Source organism: Eschscholzia californica, unplaced genomic scaffold, assembly GCF_041429995.1.
Source record: "Eschscholzia californica isolate CP2 unplaced genomic scaffold, dmEscCali1.0.p SCAF_5, whole genome shotgun sequence".
Taxonomy (NCBI): domain Eukaryota; kingdom Viridiplantae; phylum Streptophyta; class Magnoliopsida; order Ranunculales; family Papaveraceae; genus Eschscholzia; species Eschscholzia californica.
The window spans coordinates 6,000,699-6,021,039 of NW_028238472.1; the positions used below are offsets into that span (position 1 = coordinate 6,000,699).

At 35.9% G+C, this 20,341-nt stretch overlaps 3 protein-coding genes across 3 annotated transcripts; 2 read left to right on the forward strand and 1 right to left on the reverse strand.

Annotated features, from left to right (window-relative positions):
- Positions 1-3,890: 3,890 nt before the first annotated feature.
- Positions 3,891-5,368, forward strand: KUF1 (KAR-UP F-box 1). The gene has a single exon (XM_086642279.1). It carries the CDS (start codon positions 3,992-3,994, stop codon positions 5,120-5,122), a length of 1,131 nt encoding a protein of 376 aa, XP_086498405.1. The 5' UTR covers positions 3,891-3,991; the 3' UTR covers positions 5,123-5,368.
- Positions 5,369-6,353: 985 nt separating this feature from the next.
- On the reverse strand, positions 6,354-9,830 carry LOC147536568 (phytochrome-interacting ankyrin-repeat protein 1-like). Its single transcript, XM_086642280.1, has 3 exons — positions 9,224-9,830; positions 8,008-8,179; positions 6,354-6,848 (listed from the first exon to the last, which is right to left on the reverse strand). The coding sequence occupies exons 1-3, from the start codon at positions 9,365-9,367 to the stop codon at positions 6,637-6,639; spliced, it is 528 nt and encodes a 175-aa protein (XP_086498406.1). The 5' UTR covers positions 9,368-9,830; the 3' UTR covers positions 6,354-6,636.
- A 322-nt stretch (positions 9,831-10,152) lies between these two features.
- RECQL2 (RECQ helicase L2) lies at positions 10,153-20,085 on the forward strand. The gene is made up of 20 exons (XM_086639157.1): positions 10,153-10,706; positions 11,216-11,436; positions 11,800-11,946; positions 12,023-12,238; positions 12,968-13,072; positions 13,174-13,278; positions 13,368-13,490; positions 13,917-14,005; positions 14,199-14,235; positions 14,552-14,585; positions 14,934-14,986; positions 15,071-15,148; positions 15,235-15,300; positions 16,076-16,142; positions 16,234-16,287; positions 17,435-17,542; positions 18,180-18,244; positions 18,736-18,814; positions 18,975-19,195; positions 19,457-20,085. Exons 1-20 carry the CDS (start codon positions 10,646-10,648, stop codon positions 19,661-19,663), a joined length of 2,136 nt encoding a protein of 711 aa, XP_086495283.1. The 5' UTR covers positions 10,153-10,645; the 3' UTR covers positions 19,664-20,085.
- Positions 20,086-20,341: the final 256 nt, after the last annotated feature.

The following is a 20,341-nucleotide window of genomic DNA, read 5'->3' on the forward strand; positions in this document are numbered from 1 at the left end:
AAAGGACCAGCAAATATGTAAAAACTTCTCCCCATATTTGAATGGAAGACAGATCCAAAAGTTCAATTTGGAAGACGAAAGGTCTTGTTTGGTAGGCTAAAAGCTTGAGAAGCAAAAGACACTAATTTTGGGAGAAAAAACGTTCATCGGTTACAGTGTTAGACGTCTACTTTGCAAAATGTAATACACTATTGTAGTTTGTTTGCAATTTTTTATACAAATGATAACTTTTTTTATTCGAAGATAATTTTTCTATTCAAACAACAATATCTTCTATGCAAATGTCAATCATATTACAAGAGTGATACGAATTCACCTCAGATAACAGGTCAAACTCGAATCCACAATTGCCTCATCGGTTTTGGGTTTCTCCACAACTAGACAAGGTGAAGGTGGAGATCAATTTTGATGTATTGTTTCTTCATGGCCGAGCGGTAGGTGCAGCAGTCTGCTGAAACAAGGAGAGAGAATTTTGTATGACATTGGTTCAAAGTTGAGCAACGACATCAGTTATAAAAGCATAGACTATAACTGTTAGGTTGGCAATCTATTTGACACTGAAGCTCCTGAAGTATGAATGTGCAATGGAAAGTGATGCGATGAATATGATTCATGCTTGTTCCAAAGATTGGAATAATCTCCATGGAGAATTACAACGATCATTATTAAAATACAAGGTGAAGTGGGTGATTCAGAGTGGTACCTTCAAACATTGCACTCGTGAAGCCAATATGGTAACAAACTTGTTAGTGAAATATTATTTTAGTGTTGATCTAAATCAGTCGGTAGAGATTACTTCCAGATGCATTGTAAGTAAATGAACCACTTGTTTGGCCAATATGAATGTTTATTCCAGGAACTAATAAAATTTGGATTTCATAAAAAAAAAAACTAAAAAAATTTGGCAATTTCTCTTCTCATAAAAAAATACTAAATATTAAGGGACATCTTGTAATGGTGTTCAAAGAGGAGGCATGTCCACCAAGGTGAAGGGACTTAAATTCACATGTGACATTAACAACACATGGTACTTAATTAGGTTTTGGATATTTTCGCATAAATTTGAGGTTTAGAATTAAAAAAGTTCAAAATTTAAATTAAAAAAGTTTAACAGTTATTCAGAAATTTTTGTAATCTTTTTACAAAAAGATTTTTTTAAATGCAAAACTTAATTTAATGGGTGCGACATTTAAACCCAAGATGTCAAGAATAAAATTAATATTTGAAACTTATATTGAAGATTAAAAATTGTACAACTAATATAAAAAACAAAATTACTCATCTAGAAAATGAAGGTGAACTAGTTTTTTTTTTTTTGATGAGAAGGTGAAGTAGTTATTAAGTTATTAAATTTCATCTAGGAAAAAAAGATCTCATTTGATACATGACACATAAGACAGTTAGAACTCTTTTCTTTTTTAAGTTTTACATTTAAAATGCTCTTATAATCAATAGTTCAAGAGAATCTTATGCGTCCACCACCCTTTGGTGTAACGGTTGGACACCCCTCTTAAGTCATGAGGTCGTGGGATCGAGTCTCCATGTAATAAATTTGTCGGACTTTAGACCTCTCTCATATTGTCGGATTTTAAACCACTTTCATTATGGTTTAAATAAGGCGGTTATCGTGCTTGTTACATTTTAATTATGTATCAATGTCTTGTAACGACTAACGTAGATCATAGTCGAGTTCTCAAAACAAAAACTCTTAAACTTTCCATTACAGTAGAGTCAATGTTAAAACAACTTTTCTGGAGAGAATCAAAGTCAAAACCAACAGAAATCGACAATGACAGTTATGAGTTAACTTTCTCTCAAATATGAATTTTCTCCCTCTAAGTTGGCTTAAATCCATGGCCATCCATAACCAATTTCTTCGTTTGACTTGGTTTTTGACCCCATTGTTTTTTTAAGGGTTAATTTCGTTTTGGCCCCCGATTTGTGACCAACTGGCCGTTTTGGCCCCCAATTGTGTCCGGCAGTTCGTTTTGGCCCCAATTTCCTGTTTGGTCCCAACATATTTTTGTAAGCTTCTCCATTCTACCCTTATGGCAATTTTGTAAATTAAATGTATTTTCTTTCTCTTTGTCCACCTCACTAAGCAATTGCCACGTCATATTCGTCCACATAAGGTCGCCGGAAAATGTCGTCGGAAAATGTTGCCGGCGACATCATTTCCGGCGACCACCATTTTTTTTTTTTTTAACTTCTTCTTCTCCAACTATCTCCTTCTTCTTCTCCAACCATCTCCTTCCTTCTTCTTCTCTCTCTCTCCTTCCTCTTCTCTCTCTCTCTCCTTCTTCTTCTCTCTCTCTCCCCCTCTTCTCTCTCTGTTAGGTTTCCGGCGAAGGGAAACCCTTCGCCGGAAACCGTCTGGATCTGGGGGAAGCCTAACAGAGAGAGAAGAGGGGGAGAGAGAGAGAAGAGGGGAAGAGAGAGAGAAGAAGAAGGAGAGAGAGAAGAAGAAGGAGAGAGAGAGAGAAGAGGAAGGAGAGAGAGAGAAGAAGAAGGAAGGAGATGGTTGGAGAAGAAGTTAAAAAAAAAAAAAAAATGGTGGTCGCCGGCGACCTTATGTGGACGAATATGACGTGGCAATTGCTTAGTGAGGTGGACAAAGAGAAAGAAAATACATTTAATTTACAAAATTGCCATAAGGGTAGAATGGAGAAGCTTACAAAAATATGTTGGGGCCAAACAGGAAATTGGGGCCAAAACGAACTGCCGGACACAATTGGGGGCCAAAACGGCCAGTTGGTCACAAATCGGGGGCCAAAACGGAATTAACCCTTTTTTTAATGTCAAACTATCTCTTTGTTTTGGAGTAGACGAGCAGGTAACTTAGGAGTAAACAATAAGGAGAAAACGTACCTAAAGGGCAAGTTTTGAGTAAACAAACAACTTCACCTTTTTCACTCATTAACTTAGTTTTTTCTCTTCTTAGTAAATTTACCAACCTACCCATTTTTCCCCCATCTTTTTCATTAATGCCATTCATGGAAATTTTCTATAATTTCTGACATCAATGTTTTCTTTTGGCAATTGATATCCAACTACTTACTTTTTTACTAATCTTTTTGTGAGTGAAGGTTCCCACAAGTGTTTTCTCTCTCTAGACCATTCAAAAGCAGATGAGTGACCGGTGTAAAGGAGCTCAAGAAAATTTTCAACTTTATGAATTTAATGTCTTGATGTCCAATTGGTAGAGGGACACTTCTATTCCTTAAATAAAGTATTGTTTTTATTTTCATTTTTTCACCTTTGCCATAGAAAGATCAACAAAATCTTTACTATAACGATCTTTTTTTCTTTCTCATCTCATACCTCTGATCTTTATTCTGTTGACGAAAGGAATACCTCTGCTGCAAGCCTGCAACAACCCTTTCATCTAAGACAAATAGGATTACAATTGAAAGAGATAATCTCTTGCCGTCTTTCCTTCATCACTGACGAAAATGATAACTCCTAACTACAAAATGTCGTCAACGTCAGAAGACTTCCTGAAATAATGATACTTCGCAGTTCAATTATAAATACTCACCAATCATCTATCAATGTCTACAAATATCTAAACAAATCGTTTAAATATTAGTAAAATTATTATTTCATATTATAGATACCACTAGATAACTACTAATGTCTTGACAAATGGCTACACCCAACCTTTTCATGAGTGTCCACTAATGTCCAAATGTGCTACCCCTGAATACGAAAAGGATTGATGTCCCTATAAAATAAATAGATGTCCCCCTATATATTCATGGTACAGGACTGGTCAAACAAATATTAGAGGTTATGTAAGGACTAAAGAGCAAATTCAACAAAACCAAAGGGCGATTTCGTAATTTTGTACAATTATCTCCCCACTCCAAGTACATATCCTCCACCAAATGCAAATAGCCAAAAAGGCGATTACAAAACAGAGAAAGTAGAGAGAGAGAGGGAGAAAGAGCATCACTGTTTCATACAAGAAAGAGAATTTTCCTTCTCTTCCATGACCAAATCGAAACGAAGCAAATCCCATAAACTAAACCAGCAATTATTACCAGGCTTACCAGATCATCTAGCTCAAATCTGTCTCTCTCAAGTAAGAAACCCTTCTCTTCTTTTCTCTGTTTGTCATTCATGGCGACGTTTAATTTATTCTCCTTCTTACCCACCTTTTCTCTCTCTATATGCACTTCTTTCTCCTAAAAATCAAAACCCACATCACAATTCAATTCATTTATATTCATTCGATCCGATCTCATCTTCCTGGATTTCTCTTCCCCCTCTTCCACAAAACCCACTTCTCAAACCTTTTCTTCTCAATCACCCATCTTTTCTATCCCGTCAACTTCCGATTCAGTCCGTTACAGTTTGTAATAATCTCATCTTGGTTGCTGGAACAACTGATAATCTTCTTCCTGCACTTTCTAACCCTTTGATTTTCAACCCAGAATCAAATCAATGGTTATTTGGTCCTTCAATTGAAAACCCACGTCGGTGGTGTGTTGTTGGTTCAGTTGGTGGTTCATTATACGTTGCTTCAGGTATAGGAACTCATTATAATCGTGAGGTAGCTCAATCTGCAGAGAAATTAGAGTTTTTAGAGAGAGAAAGAGGGGATTTTAGAGAGAGAAAATGGGAAAAGATTTGTTCATTAAAAGATAGTAAATTTAGTAGAGAAGCAGTTGAAGCTGTTGGTTGGAGAGGAAAACTTTGTATGGTTAATGTGAAAGGAAATTCAGTAAAAGAAGGAATTATTTATGATGTAAACAGAGATTCATGGGAAGAAATGCCTCAAGGTATTATAATGGGTTGGAATGGACCAGTAACATCAATGGATGAAGATGTGATTTACGCCATTGATGAATCAAAAGGTATTTTGAAGAAATATGATGTTGATTTTGATATTTGGGTAGATGTAATTGAATCAATAAACTTGATCGGAGCTGTTCAAATTACGGCCGGTGGAGGTAAGGTTTGTGTTGTTTCCGGCCACCGGATTACAGTGATAGATGTGGTGGCGAAGCCGGTGAAAATGTGGGATTTGAAACCACCGGAGGATTTTGAAGTGGTGGGTGTTCATGTTTTGCCGAGGATGAATCGGCCGGAATCTGACCCAATAGTGAGGGAAGGGTAATTTGGTCATATTGAGTTCAAAGACAAGTTGTATTTATTGCTTCTTTTAAGAGGAAAAGGTGATCTTGAAATATTTAGGGTTTACCTTTTAGAAGGGGCAAAAGATAATATAGAAAAATTACAAGATAATTGGGGTTGGAGTGGAAGTATAATTTTTTTGATTTTTTGAGGTGTTTGTTTATGATTTAATGTTTTGGAATTTGGGGAAAGGACATTGATTCTCTTTTATGATGATGTTGTTCTTAAATCATTCTTCTTTTGAATGGTGTGTGGGTCTTTGATCTAGGGTTTGTTTGTTCTCTTATTAGTTAGTTACCTTCCTCCACTAAAAATAGAAAAATGATTGATCTTAAACTTCATATGGGGTATTTCTTATAAGTAGAATGACAAGACGGTCTTAAAGTTCCATACCAATATGATATGATCTGGAAATCTATACCGACCAAAGGCTGAATATACATTTTTCCTAAAATCTTAGGCCCCTGACCACTAGATTTCAGAATCAATTCGGTGGTCTATCATAACACTCGAAAGATTTTCTTCTCTGGTTGCCCTAGGCTGAAAAGCTAAAGTCCGGACTTATTTGGTTTTCTTTATTTGAATGTTTTCGAGAGTTAAGGACTCTCGCTTTGGCAAGTCTCTTGCTTCATGTTTTGTTAGTCACTTCGACAACAGTCTCTTGCTTCATGAATATCTGACTGGAGAGACGAACCAACACAATCCAAGCATGTGTGCATACCAACACAAAAAATAAAATGCTACGTGATATATATCCGCCCGAAGCCCATTTGTTGTTTGGTGAGCAAATAGCCTCAAATATCATGCACATTTTCTTTGTAAAGAAGTAAGCTTTTGCTTGTAGCATCACCAAAAGTTAAATTTTGACTCAAATATTATACGTCTAATGTCCCACTACAGTATAACTTCTTTCAGGACCACCACTTCCACGGGGTCCTATCTCAGGACCACGCGTTTTTTTTGTTGCAAAGAAAATTGTTTAATTTAGCGCAACATTATCTTACACATAACTTGATTTGGACGGGTTTCTTCTATACACAACAATCTAGTCTTTTTTTATGAACACTCTACCTTTATCAAGTTGCTTTTCTTACAAAATTGCAAGACAAGAAATGGAAATATCAGACCATGACAGCAAATGCCGAAACCAAGCAGATTCAAATATTATCTTTATAAGAAGCCCAATAATAGAAAGATAGAACAAATAAACCATCTAAAAAAAGGTCTTTCGATATAATTAAACTCTCATCAGCAAATAAGTTCATCACACCACACAAAAGATTGCAGATAACATATTCGACAACAGCATAGACATAAAAAACATAACTTTATCTTTATGAATATACCCATGAAACGGACATACTAGATAGGATTAACAGAAGAACGGAGTTTTTCATTTTCCTAGTAGAAATGTTATTGGAAATTATGGGACATTTAACTTGGTTGGTTTTAGTTTAGATTCTGCTATGAGTAAAAGTCATCTTACTGGTTGATGATTTAGTTTTGTGGAGAGAATGAGATACCATCCTGAAGAATTTCCGACCGAAGCCGCTTTGCTTCCTCGTAAGCAAATTCAAGACCAGGACAATAATGAAGAGGTGGATTGAACCTGCTGTCGTTAATGTCTTCTGGTAGGAACGCTCCGTTCTCAATTAAGAAAGTAACTGCTTCTTTATTTCTTTCTTTTGCAGCAATATGCAAAGGAGTCCCTGGTTTGATACAGAAATAGATAACCCAATCAAAACACAATAATTGGTCAATCCACAAAAAGCCTACTTGATAAGAAAGAAAGTTGAAGCAGTTGAGCATGGGATCAGCTCGAGATTGGACAGATATCAATCCCCAACCAATGCTGAAACTGGGTCAATTTTTCAAACCTATGGACTCGTCCCATTTTGTTTACCCTTTTGGAGATCCAACTTATCCAAGGAAGCTTATTTATTGTTGAGAACTAAAAATACTTTCAATAAGTACACATACGTAAAAGGGAACTTAATTATTGTTGGCAAGTAAAAACAAACGGTACTTTTGATGTCTATCATACTTGCAATTAAATGAATGTTACATAAAGGAAGTAAACAAATACTTCGGAACATCCATAAAAGGGTACAATCCAAACAAATGGGAAGGAGGAAATACACACACACACACACACAAGAGTGTTTGTGAGTGTGTGTGTGTTAGTTTGTGCACACACATGCGTGTGGGCACGACATAACGTATATCTAATACAATGACATTCCCTCCGCCCCAAACTGTTCGAATGTTATTCCTCTTATGAATGTCCCAAAATATTTGTCCACTTTCTTTATATAACATTCATTCAACTATTAATATGATGACATTTCAAAAACTCTTATCTATTTCCAGTAACAATAAACGGTTACATTTGGTTGTACAATTCTACCAAAGATGTATTTAATGAAATACTCCATATCAAATATGGGTAGTTTGGAAAAATATTTACAGCTCTCAACAATAAATAAACTCCCCTTAATAAGTTGGATTTTGTAAAAGGCCTAACATAATGGGACAGAGGGAGCACTTTCTATATATAAAACTAACTTGAAGACCCAAGCATTTGACTCATTTGGGCTACCTCCTACACCAACTCGGTGTATAAGTTACTTCGGTGGACCAACGATCCCAACTACTTATTAAAAAAAGGAGCACTTGGACGATTAGATTCCTTTATCAATTTAAGGTCTTAATCAAACAGATACAAGTCTAACCAGATATTTAAGGACGAGAAACCATAATCAGGAATCATATTTGGAAACTGTATAATGAGCACTTTCCAATATGACTGGTTCAAGTTTTCTGTCTTCACTAAATGTATTCTACTAATTTATGGTGTGAGATACTTACAACCACATGCACCCTTTGTTCTTGCATCAATGTCCGCTCCACGTTCAAGTAATTCATCCATAACTTTAAGATGACCGCCTTGGGCAGCAAGGTGGAGAGGGGTCATACCATGAGATTTGGGTCCCCATGCAGGAATATTTACATCCATCCCTTCATCAAGAAGTCGCTTCACCTTTTAAAGAAAACGAGACTACGTAAATAACACTAATAAGACTAATAACATCAACATTCACCTTAAAAATGTACAACATAAACAAAAGGATTGGTTAGTCACTAGTTTGTCTCAACACAACATAACATATTCAAATTTCATAATGATGAACTATCCGTATTTTAGGCTTAACGAGATACTTCTGTTTGAATTTGTTATGTGGTGTTATGACAAACTGTAGCTAATTTCTTCAACCAACTGAGACATCTGCTTGATTAATTAGGACAATTGTAGCTAATTTCTTCAACCGACTGAGACATGCCACACATTATCTTATGTAACCTGAATGGCACTCTATGAGACAAAACAACGTTAAACGCTTGTTGAAAAAGTTTTAAAAGGTAAGAAAAGGACTACCTAATAAGGTGCTAGGTTATTTTCTTTATTCCGTAATAACCAATCATCATTCATTAGATTACACTAGATACCTAATGGTATCTAACGGGCAATTTACAAGTGTACAAAAAAATTCGCTCTACTTCAAAACTAAACGGCATTACTAAAACTAGTTTATGACCCTAAAAAATTCTATAAAAAGGTATTACTAGTAATAAAAAAAAGGGAACTTTCAGATAAAACCATATCCAGCAAAATTTGTTATCAATTCCAATTAAATCGTCATACCTCGTTATACACAAATTGAATTACTTACGAACAAATAGGAGTTCAAATAGCTTAACTCTATAAGCTCTTCGCACGGAATTTAACAACCCGGATCAACCAAACTAAAGGGTCTGTTAGTATCCCCTTCAGATGGGGAATTTCTCGTTCACCACTCAATTTCTGAAGTTACCAAAATTGTCCTAAAGCAAGAGTTCCTTAAACCCAATCTTATCCAACTAAAGTTATTTATTTCGACATGATCCTAGTAATTCGGTAATTCCTCTATTCAATGATTACAAATAGTAAGGGAAATATATTAATACCTATCAATACAAACACCAAAAGAACAAAACTATTTCAAATAAGCACTTAGCAATCAAATAATGTGAGTGAGAGAGAAACCTCCTTAAGATCGCCTTTACGAGCACCAATGTGAAGAAGAGTCCAACCCCTATCATCCCTATCAACACCAGATTTAAACGAACGTTTACTAGACAAATTTCGCCGAAGTGAACGATCCAAACGTTCAACCGGCATAATTTCCATTATATCTCTCCAAAATCAGTAACAAAAACCTCTTTTTTTTACTTCAATAATAAAACACAGATAATCTAATAATCTGATAGAAGAAACCTTGTCTTTTCAGATTAAACGATAAGAATTATCAGATTCCGGGGAGAAATCTTTTAAGAAAGATAATTTAACGAGAATAGAAAGAATGATTAGCCATGCCGTAAGGAGCAAAAGGATTCAAACCAGGACCAAAAGCACGAAGATTTTGAGAAGAAGATGATAATCGATAGAGAGAGAAGATAATCATAATTGAAGTTTTTGTTTAAAGAAAAACCCTATAGAGAACAATAGAAACAGGAAAGAAAAACCCTAGATTGGAGGAGTTTCAGAATGAATTGGGGGTGAAATTGGAGGGAACATGGAGGAAGACAACAAAAGGAAACCCTAGATTGGAATGTAAATCTTCTTTAAGATTGTGTTTGCACGAGTTCAGGTCAATGGCGGCTTTTTCTATTTATATAGGTGTGTAGAAAAGGAATCGAATTCAGAGTAGATCACGAGTTGACTGACTCAGCAAATCCAAAGGGAACCGCAACTTTAAAGGCGCCCACTTAAGTGTTACCAGCGCCCCTTTTCTCATACGCTTCTAAATTTGCCTACAAGGGAACGCCAACGATACTTAGGTGGACGCCAGTGAAATTATCCCCGGCAAGTTTTTAACATTTTGAATGTAGTCATCATTTTTGTTATGTACAATTGTACACTCACATGAAAGGTGATTTTTTGTTCAAGTCAAAGGAGATGTGAGTACATATGACGAAACTTGTAAGTGTATATAACATTTCCCAGACGATCACCAAATAGCTTACTTTCATGGTGTCATACTGTCATCCTTGCGTCCGCACAAAACCTGTCCACCTAAGAGACAACAATCAAACTTTTTAGTGAAAATTGTTGGTTTTACCAATTTTTTGCCATTATTAATCTTCTATCATTTAAACCTCTTTTACTATCAAATTTCTTGCCAAATAAATTATTTCTTCTTCTCAAGTTGAAGATTACTATTTCAACAACAAAAAAAAAAGGTTGAAGATTACTTCCCAATTTGAACAATATTACCAAGTTTGGAGATTAAACTACAAGTTTGATCTTTAAAGGCTTCTTAGAGGCACATTTACCATTTGCAAGGGGCGTCTTTAAAACTTCTCCGAAACATTAACAGAAAAGGCAGTTTGCAAATTTGTATCCCAAATTGTTTGATTTAGCTGCTAGGGTTTTTTCGCGGGACCTCCCGCCAAAACCAGTGAAACAATGGAAGACGATATGTTGGAGGAATTACTGAGTGTAGAAGTTGAACTTGAAGAAGTCCAAGGTATTCTAGAAATCTATATTTTTTATTCTCTCATTTAAATCTTTTCATTTTTATATCACAACTCTATGATCTTGAAGCTCAAAATGAGTAAACAAATGCACTTTTTCTTCTTCTGGATAGTTTTAATGATTTAGGGTTCATGTTTTTGACTATTGAATGAAAATACGTTTTTCACTAATGTTGATTAATGGAGAATCTCTGTAAAAGAAGGAACTTGCTTTATATAATAAAGTTCTTGGCAAGGACTAGTAGAAAAAGTTAGTTTTTTTCGGAGTAAAAGTAAGAAAACTTATAACATTCAATGTGGGTTAAATACTTAGATTTTTTAAGAATTGATTTTTAGTCCATTGACAATCACAGCCATTATGACCCACTAGGACTTGACCATTTAATCAGTGGAAATTTCATTAGTTTCATGATAATGTTGTGGAATATGTGTAGTTAGATTAAACTAGTATTGCAAAAAATTATACCTGTAAGATAATCTGTTTTTGTTATTTTTTTCCCAGATGAGATAAAGAAATTGCTTGATCGGCAAGAGAAATTGTACGAGCGGCAATCTGAACTCAAGACACTACTTGATGAATGTAAAATAGCTAGAAGCCCTTCCGATGCCGGTATTGCTGTTGCAGTAGAGAACTGGTCTGGGCAGTTTGAATGGGATTCTCGAGCTGATGATATTAGATTCAATATTTTTGGTATACCCACTTATCGTGCAAACCAGAGGGAGGTAAGTCACTTGCGGCCATTTCTGTTTGGTTCCTTCATTGTTTAAGACATCGTCTAACTCATGTGGAAAAAATGGTCATTTCCCTCAAATGCTAAATTGAGCATGTTTCAACTCTTTTGGAACTTGCGAGAATATCTAATACTCCACGAATGCATCTTACTTTAAAATGTCAGTGTAATTTCAAGAATGAGCAGGCATAGTCGGGTCCTTGATTTGTGATTTACTTTTAGTCAACACCTTCTCTAGTACTTGTTTCTCTTCTGAAGGGAGCATGGTATTTTTTTCAGTCTGGTGAGACCATCCGTTATAGGACCTACAATAGTAGTGTTTTCATTAATTGGATCAAGTCTTGGTTGTTATCAGATTATAAATGCAGTCATGAGTGGGAGAGATGTTCTGGTGATAATGGCCGCGGGTGGTGGCAAGAGTCTTTGTTACCAACTTCCAGCTCTTCTTCGTGATGGAGTTGCCCTTGTAATCAGTCCATTGCTTTCTCTTATTCAAGATCAGGTGCTCATATTTGATTATCTATCTTAATTTGTTATCGGGCCCATGTTGTTTTTCCTCACAAAAATTGTTGATTCAGGTAATGGGGTTGGCTGCTTTAGGCATCCCAGCATACATGTTGACATCAACAACTAGTAAAGAAAATGAAAAGTTCGTATACAAGGCGCTTGAGAAAGGTGAAGGAGAGCTTAGGATTTTATATGTCACACCAGAAAAGGTGTCAAAGAGCAAGAGGTTTATGTCAAAGCTTGAGAAGTGTCACAATGCTGGGCGTCTCTCTGTTATTTCGATCGATGTGAGTAAACAGCCTATCAGAGGTTTAAGCACATTATCTAGTCGGTTGAATTTTACTTGCATAATTATTTCTAGTCAAACCCTTTCCAAGTGAAAATTACATATGATTTAGTCAAATGGATACTACAGATGAATGGATGATGTGGTAAATTGATCTGTGATAATAGACATATGTCCCCACTCCCTACATTCTGTTTCTTGGTTTATTTGTCTATGTTGGAAACTTAATACGTTTTGAATGAAACATAACTCATTGAATTTTAGGGGGACTTGCCAAATCTTTTGAAGGGCCAATATACATCAGTAGGTAACATACATTATGCATCACTAGGTTACATACATTATACATCACAAGGTAACATAAACTATGGTTGTTCTACCTATTTAAATTGGAATAGATTGTAACTTAAAAGAAGAAACCACTAGAAAATAAGTTAGATCAACAAAGCCTTATGGACACGCATGGTCATCAGACAATGACCGACTATAACTAGGTTATTTATGACCAAGGTATTAAATTTTGAGTTCCGTCATCAAACTGTCATAATTTATGCCTTTTCAGTGTCACCTCTGACTTCTACTTCTTGAAGATTTAAAAGCATTTGAAAGTACTATAGGCATATGAGTTTTTTTGCTTAGTTACATATGATCTTGAATCCTTAATGTTATCTACTGTAGTTGATCATATCTTTCATACTTTTAACCCGTTTTCTATCGAACAACGGAGCAGGAGGCACATTGCTGTAGTCAGTGGGGTCATGACTTTCGTCCCGACTACAAGAACCTTGGGATTTTGAAGACTCAGTTTCCGAAAGTTCCAGTGATTGCTCTAACTGTAAGTTTTCATTCTGTTATGTCTGGTATCAACTGATTACTTTTTAAGTTTCCATAGGGTCAGGGGATAATATATTTCTCTCCACTTATTCAATTTCCCAGGCAACTGCTACTAAGAAAGTCCAAACAGATCTGGTGGAAATGCTACATATTCCAAAATGTGTTAAATTTGTCAGCACAGTGAATAGACCTAATCTATTTTATATGGTATTGCTGTTTGATTTATTTCTTTGTGACTTTGATTGGAGTCTTAACAGTGTCTCAGAAAATAGAATTATACTAACCTCACCTTGCAGGTGCGAGAAAAATCATCAGTTGGGAAGGTAGTTATTGACGAAATTGCAGAATTTATTCAAGGTTCTTATCCAAACAATGAATCTGGGATTGTTTATTGCTTCTCCAGAAAGGAATGTGAGCAGGTTCGTGCAAGGTTGAACATGTTTTACCCTTAATTTTCTCTTCTCTGGTTTCATGGTAATAGTTTTTTGACTTCTTCACTTTTGCTTCATATAAATGTCATTATGTGCTTCTCGGTCTTTTTGTTCATGGAATTTTGCCGTTCCCAGCATGTGTCAGTTTCTGCTTTATAAAAATCTCGAAGAGATGCTCATTTTTGTTGCTCCCTAAACCTGCAATGGGATGGATTGCTTCATATTATTTATAAACAGGTGTCAAACCGTCAATATTATTATACTTCATCTGATATAGGTATTTGATGATCTTTTCAGATAATATCTTTTGCCCTTAACCCATTTTCATAGATTATTATTATTATTATCAACTTTCTAAATTCCTTGGATTTAGAAGAAATTATCATGGTAATTCTTACAATTTCAACAAAGTAGGTAGCGAAAGAATTGCGTGAACGAGGAATATCAGCTGATTACTATCATGCAGATATGGATGTAAATGCTCGGGAGAGAGTTCACATGCGGTAAGTTTGTTCCCCGTATGATTTAAATGACGCTTCCTTTTTATGTTTATAAGGATAAGAGTTTGTTGTTACGGTTTTCATGTGAGCATTCCTTTCTCTATTTCATATTATTTCTTCCCATGAAATAATTTTTAGATGTATATGATAATGGTCTGATCTTTGCTGCATACTTATGTTATATGTAATGACACAGGTGGAGTAATAACAAGTTGCAGGTCATCGTCGGCACGGTATGGTTGCATCTGTTGTTTAATTTAATAATGCTTGATCGTTTATTAGTGTGAGAAGATCCTACCAATGATGACGCACTTGAATTAAATTTTTCCTAACTAGCTTACACATAACCTACTCGATCTCCCCCATCCCCCCTCCAAACACAAAAAGAAAAGTATAACAGTATAAGTAAACACTTGTTTTGGAACCCATACCGCGTTAAAACTTAAAAGTATCACTACCTAATCATTCACAAAATTTAAACTTTTGCACGAGCAGGCCGATGAATTATCATCACTCATGTTTTTCCTGCATCTATGGCCATGGTTGCAGGTGGCATTTGGCATGGGAATCAATAAACCAGATGGTGGGTGCTACATTACTTCAGTACTTGTTCAATAGCTTTTCATGTGCAGCATCAAATTTGTGTTGTTTCAGTAGTCCAAGCTTCTTCCTTGGTAAATTAGGAGCAATTATTTCGTAGTTAAGAATGAGGAGTTTATCCCTTTTATTTCTTACAAGCGGCCATTTCATTTGGGTCCCGCTCACGATGGTGAGTGGCTGAGTCATATATGCTTGATCCACAGGATTTGCTATTTGCTCATCTACAATAGTCATGTTTGTTTCTTTTCCTGTATGTTTGGGTTAGTGACGCTATACTTATACCTAAAGCTGCTAAAATAATTGAAGTGAAACTCACTCTAGTTTCCTTTAGTCAGGTTTGTCATCCATCACAGCCTAAGCAAATCAATAGAGACATATTACCAGGTGATATTTCACTTCATATTTCATGTGGAGAAGAATATTAATCTCGCAATTGCACTTTCCTCTCATAACTTACCCTCACAACAGGAAAGTGGTCGGGCAGGAAGAGATGGGCTTCCTTCTGAGTGTTTACTTTACTTTAGACCTGCTGATGTTCCTCGGCAGGTAGAATCTTTCTTCAAAGCAGTTTCAGGACTTTATAGTTGTCATTTCTTTTGAGAGATTCTGAAAATAGTTATTTATGTGGCCAGAGTTCGATGGTCTACTATGAGAATTCTGGATTGCAGAACCTTTATGATATTGTAAGATATTGTCAGGTAAGTTGATGCATTTAACTAATAAAATATCATGGATCACATGGTTTACGTTCTCCCTGTTTATTGACCTAATACCCCAAATTAACCAGGAGCAACATAGCAAGGTTTACCCTCCTTATATGCTCTATGGTATAACCCATGTCACTAAATTTTGTAGGTCATATCTCGTGTACCTGATATATTTCACTATATATACCGCCTCCTGCATTTCCTAGTTACCCAGATCGTGAATCATGAATCAATTCAAGAAGGACGAGTTTTGTTAGATATGTCGAGAATTTGCATATCAGTCAAATGGATGTTGAGGGACATTATGCTTTTCCGTCATGGATTGGCGTGACAAAATATCTGTCAAATGGACGTACATAACTAACAATGATAGGAATATACTTTGTCAGAGATAAATTTTCTAATACAACGAGTCGGAAAAACGCCGAACGGTGGGGGCGTTACTGCTTACATGCATATGTTATTTTCTCAGTTAGTCTTTGCTTCTTTTTTTACTTCTAATTTGTCTTACATTCTTATATAGCACATACAAGCCATTAATCTTAATCCTTAAACAAAATATTGTGCTCTAAGATCTAACGTCGTATGCTCAAGTAAGCATAATATGTGTTACACAAGAGTTCATAATAAAATATGCAAGTACCCAGTGAAGTGTCCGCAAGTGTCGGATACATGTGGGGGTATGAGAAAGAAAATCCTCAACCTGAAAAGCGCCAGTCCATGTTGAATACGTGAATGACTTAAAACTGTTTTCTCTCCATGACAGTCCAGAAGTGAATGTCGTCGAAGTGCTATTTTCCGGCATTTTGCAGAGTCTTCACGAGATTGCAATGGTATGTTGTTAGGCTTGCTCTTGTTAGATTTAATCGCTGCTTTGCATTTGTTTAAGTAAAAGTTATTGAACTGTTTTAACCGCTTTCTCAGGAATGTGTGACAACTGTGCTCATGTAAGAGATCTTAAAGAAGTGGACGTCACCCGTAAGTTTTCTTTGGTTTATTTAATGGAAAAGCTTATTAACTGTCCGGATGCCTTAGTTCTTTCTCTTCTTTTTTGTAACTATTGCTCCCTTGGTACTCCATGAGATCGTGAGAGTATTCATCATCCAGGTTATCCTTTGGTGTTATCTGTTCTATGTTCAAACTTCTAAATTTGTAGTTAGTTCACATGAGTTTGGTTAAACCGCAAAAGGAGTAAATATTTCTATCCAAATTTAAACCAACGCATATTCACACCCTTTTCTATGTCCATTGACCTAAGGTTAACATGAGCTGGTTTGTATGATAGCACTTCAATGTGAACTAGATCCTGTCTAGTTACATACCTTTTTATGCTCATTTTTCAGTCAGAATTCAATATGACGTTCTGTTGGTACACCTGTGGGCCGTGGGCAAGCATCTTATCTGTTTTCACTTCTTGTTTGCTTCAAGAACTTTTGTTCTTATTTTTCCCGTTATACTTAATATTCGTTACATATTTCATGAATATAGAGTATGCTTCTACTACGACCAAGTATCCTTGATTTATCTACATTTTCTGAAATTCTCGTTATTGGCCCTTGTTGTACAGTAAGTAGACAGACTATTAACATGGTTTAATAAATTGTTAATTTCTATTAGGGATGTTTGCTTTTGAAGCCAGATCATTCGACAAGGTCATGTGTATATAGACTATAAAGGCTATGCCTGTGATTGTTATTATTCATCTGCACCCTTTAAAATTTTTTTAGTGCTTCTGGAATCACAAATTGTAGCTTCGAGGAGAAGTGGATCGGTCATAGGCGCTGCTTGACCTGCTACTTAATGTGTGACACAACTCCCGTGGGCCACAAAGCTGATACATTAAATTTATTTCCTTTTTCGATCTTTTCCCATGAGTCTTATTTAAGATTTCAGGCTTCCGCACTTAAATTCAATTTAGACTTAATTTTCGTTAGCAAAATGTCTCCATTTTACTTTTCTAGGAAGAGGTTCAATCAAATGTTCTCTTTATATTTGTCTGGGGTCATAGTTTCTTTTGGATTTCTGCTACATGTGGAGAATGCCTTCTCCCACATATCATTTATTATTATGTATTAAAGCCTTTAAAGTTTAAAGTGGTTAATACCGATAAGAACATCAATCACAGGTCATGTAAAGGTCATAGTCTTGCTCCTGAAGGAACTGCAAGAGAATGACCAGAGGGCGACACTTTTGCAACTTCTGGACAAGATCAAGGTCAAGCATAAGGAAATAGGTACATCCCTCAATGTTTTTTAACACTTCACTTTCCAAATGCTAGAGCGAGAAATAGAGGGTAATGTTTTCAAATTATTTAGTGTGTGAAAAAAGGAATGAAATGATTGGGTATCTTGTGACCATTTAAGTCTGGATCCAGTCTTCATTAATATCAACCTTTCGACATTTAGGGTCCTGGTTTTTAAGCTTATTAGCTTCATAAGCAGTGAAATAGTATTCATTCACATTTAACCACCTAATCCTAATCAGATGATAACATTTTCTAATACCTTCTTACATAGTCTAAATTCTTGGTTTCTAATTTTAGTGGGAAGAAAGTGATTTTTCCTATAAACTTCATAATGGTTTCTTGATTCTGTTTTGGGGTTTTCTTTGTTCTTTGACCTAAGAATAGCAACCTCGTGACTCGTGAGAAGGTGCAAATTGGTCTGCTTCGTTTAAGATTAATTAATGTATTTTTGCCTCTTCCTCTATATACATAATCCCTGTGATTTAATATGCTTTTGATCTCAAATTTAATGTATCTTTAGCTCTTGATGACTCTCTTCTTTAGCTATGGGAGCCTATAGTTGGGGCTACGATCAGCATAACCTTTTCTTTTGGACGGTATCACTCTAACCCAGATTACCCTGCAGGTTCAGACTTAAAGAGAGAGGAACAGGAACAGCTTATCATTCAGCTTCTCATAGATCGTGTTTTGGTAAGACATAATTCTAGTATTGGCTTAAATTTCTTTGTTCAATTTCATTGTGCAATAACGCATATTAGAATAAGATGGGCGGTTTCCTCATTATGAAAATATGAGGCCAAACACTACTCTTCTCCCCGTAGATAAGTCTTTGATGGCAACAGAGGAACTCTCATAAGTAACTACCTCAAAATCTTTTGTAATTAAGCTTTGAAACTAGCTAGCTTTCATTTGGTAGGCGGGGTCTTTCTTATCCAGTCCTATTCTTTCTCTCACTCACTCTCTCTCTTTCATTCAGCACCCAGACTTTTTTCTTCCTATCCCGTACTTAAGTCATGATACATTTAAACCTTAATTTAAACCTTCTAGTGTGGACGTGTCCAAAGATGAAGAGGGTCATCTTTTGATCTTTTTGTTAAATTCTACGACATATTAGCTGAATTGATGAATCTACTCTTTTTTTTGGCATTTGAGAATTTCCACTGTGATGTTTCTCCATGCAGAAAGAAGAATTTCAGCACACAGCTTATGCAACAAATGCTTATATAACAATAGGACCCCTCTCAAAGCAAGTATTGCAAGGCAAGTTGAATCAATAGTGATTGCGGATTTGTGGTCAATATGTCACATATAAATAGATACAAAGCCAGAACCCAAATTCACGATTGCCCTATCTTGAGACTTCTAAAAAGAAAATTCTAGGTTCAGGGTGAAGATATATTCTAATTTCTGATCTATACAGGGAAGAAGACAGTTAAACTAGAGACTTACAGTGAACCAAAGAGCAACACTGGCAATAGAAAAGCGGCTAAACACACACTGTCCTTATCTGGGTTGGAGATTAAGCTTGATGAACTGCGAAAAGAACTCTCTTCCATCCACGGAGGAATTTTTCCGCATTCTGTCTTGTCGACTCAACAGATCAGCATGCTAAGTGTCCAAAAACCAACTTCAACTGAGCAGGTAATATCTTTGAACTAGTTAGTGTATTATAATCAATGTAGCAGTTTTATGCTTCTCGATCGGATCTCTTGGAGATGATTATTGTAGGAGAATAAGAGTGCAACTCTGATTGGTTGTTTTGGTGACGGTAGTCTATGTCAACTTTTTTGTGTCTGATTTTGTCGACATGTTTAATGTCGCTCAACAGAACTGAACTCATTGTTGATATTTTTAAAGTGTTTCCTAAGCTCATAGAGTTTTTTTCTATGTTGCTTCTTGCAGTTGGAGAACATTATCGGTAAGTTGAAGACGGAGAAGTATGGGCCTAAAATCCTTGAACAAATTCAGAAATATATCGACTCCGGGGAGCCTAATGACAGTTCTTTGCCAAATGCAATCGAGCAAACCTCAAACAGAGCTACCAAGAGGTTGAAGACAAAAAAGGCCCCCATTCATGTCGTCGAGAGTAGTGAAGATGAAGAACAGTGAAGTTCAAATTTAAGAGCATTTTACATACAAAATGCGAAGCCCTAAAATACAGATTTAGTTCTTGCGCAGAAGTTCTGATTGTGGTTCCTATTTTTCTATAGTATTCTCTTAAGGTTATAGAAAAATTAATCTCTAGATTATCTCCATGTATAGGAAAGCCTGAAGAACAAATAGAAACTCTAGTTCTAGCGAAAAAAGTGAAGACCTGTGGAAATTTTGTATGTTTTATTTAAGTACTTCTGTACAATGTTATCGCATTAGCTTATCGTGATACCTAACTAGTTTCATCCTTTTTCTTTTCCTCTTCTTTATTTCTCTGTCAAAACAATCTCTTGTTATGGATCATTGAAATGTGGAAGATTGTACATTTTTTATTGAAAAAATGTTCCATATTGTGATTAGTGGATAATATTTCTAGCCTATGATGTGAACTCCCAAAAACTTCACTACTGGTGAATAGCTTCTAAAATGGCAATGCTGTTGCTCTTCTCTATTTGCCCAATCCCTCTCATTGATCCACTGGCTTGAGATTTTTATCGATTTGGGATGAATACTCCTGTACGATGGGCGCCCCTTCAGTTTTTACGCTTCGGCCTCCCTCTCTCTTCACACGCCTGCGGATTGGGACAGTTTGAGGGCACTCGGATTGCCCCAATACATGGGCCTCAGACTCGTACG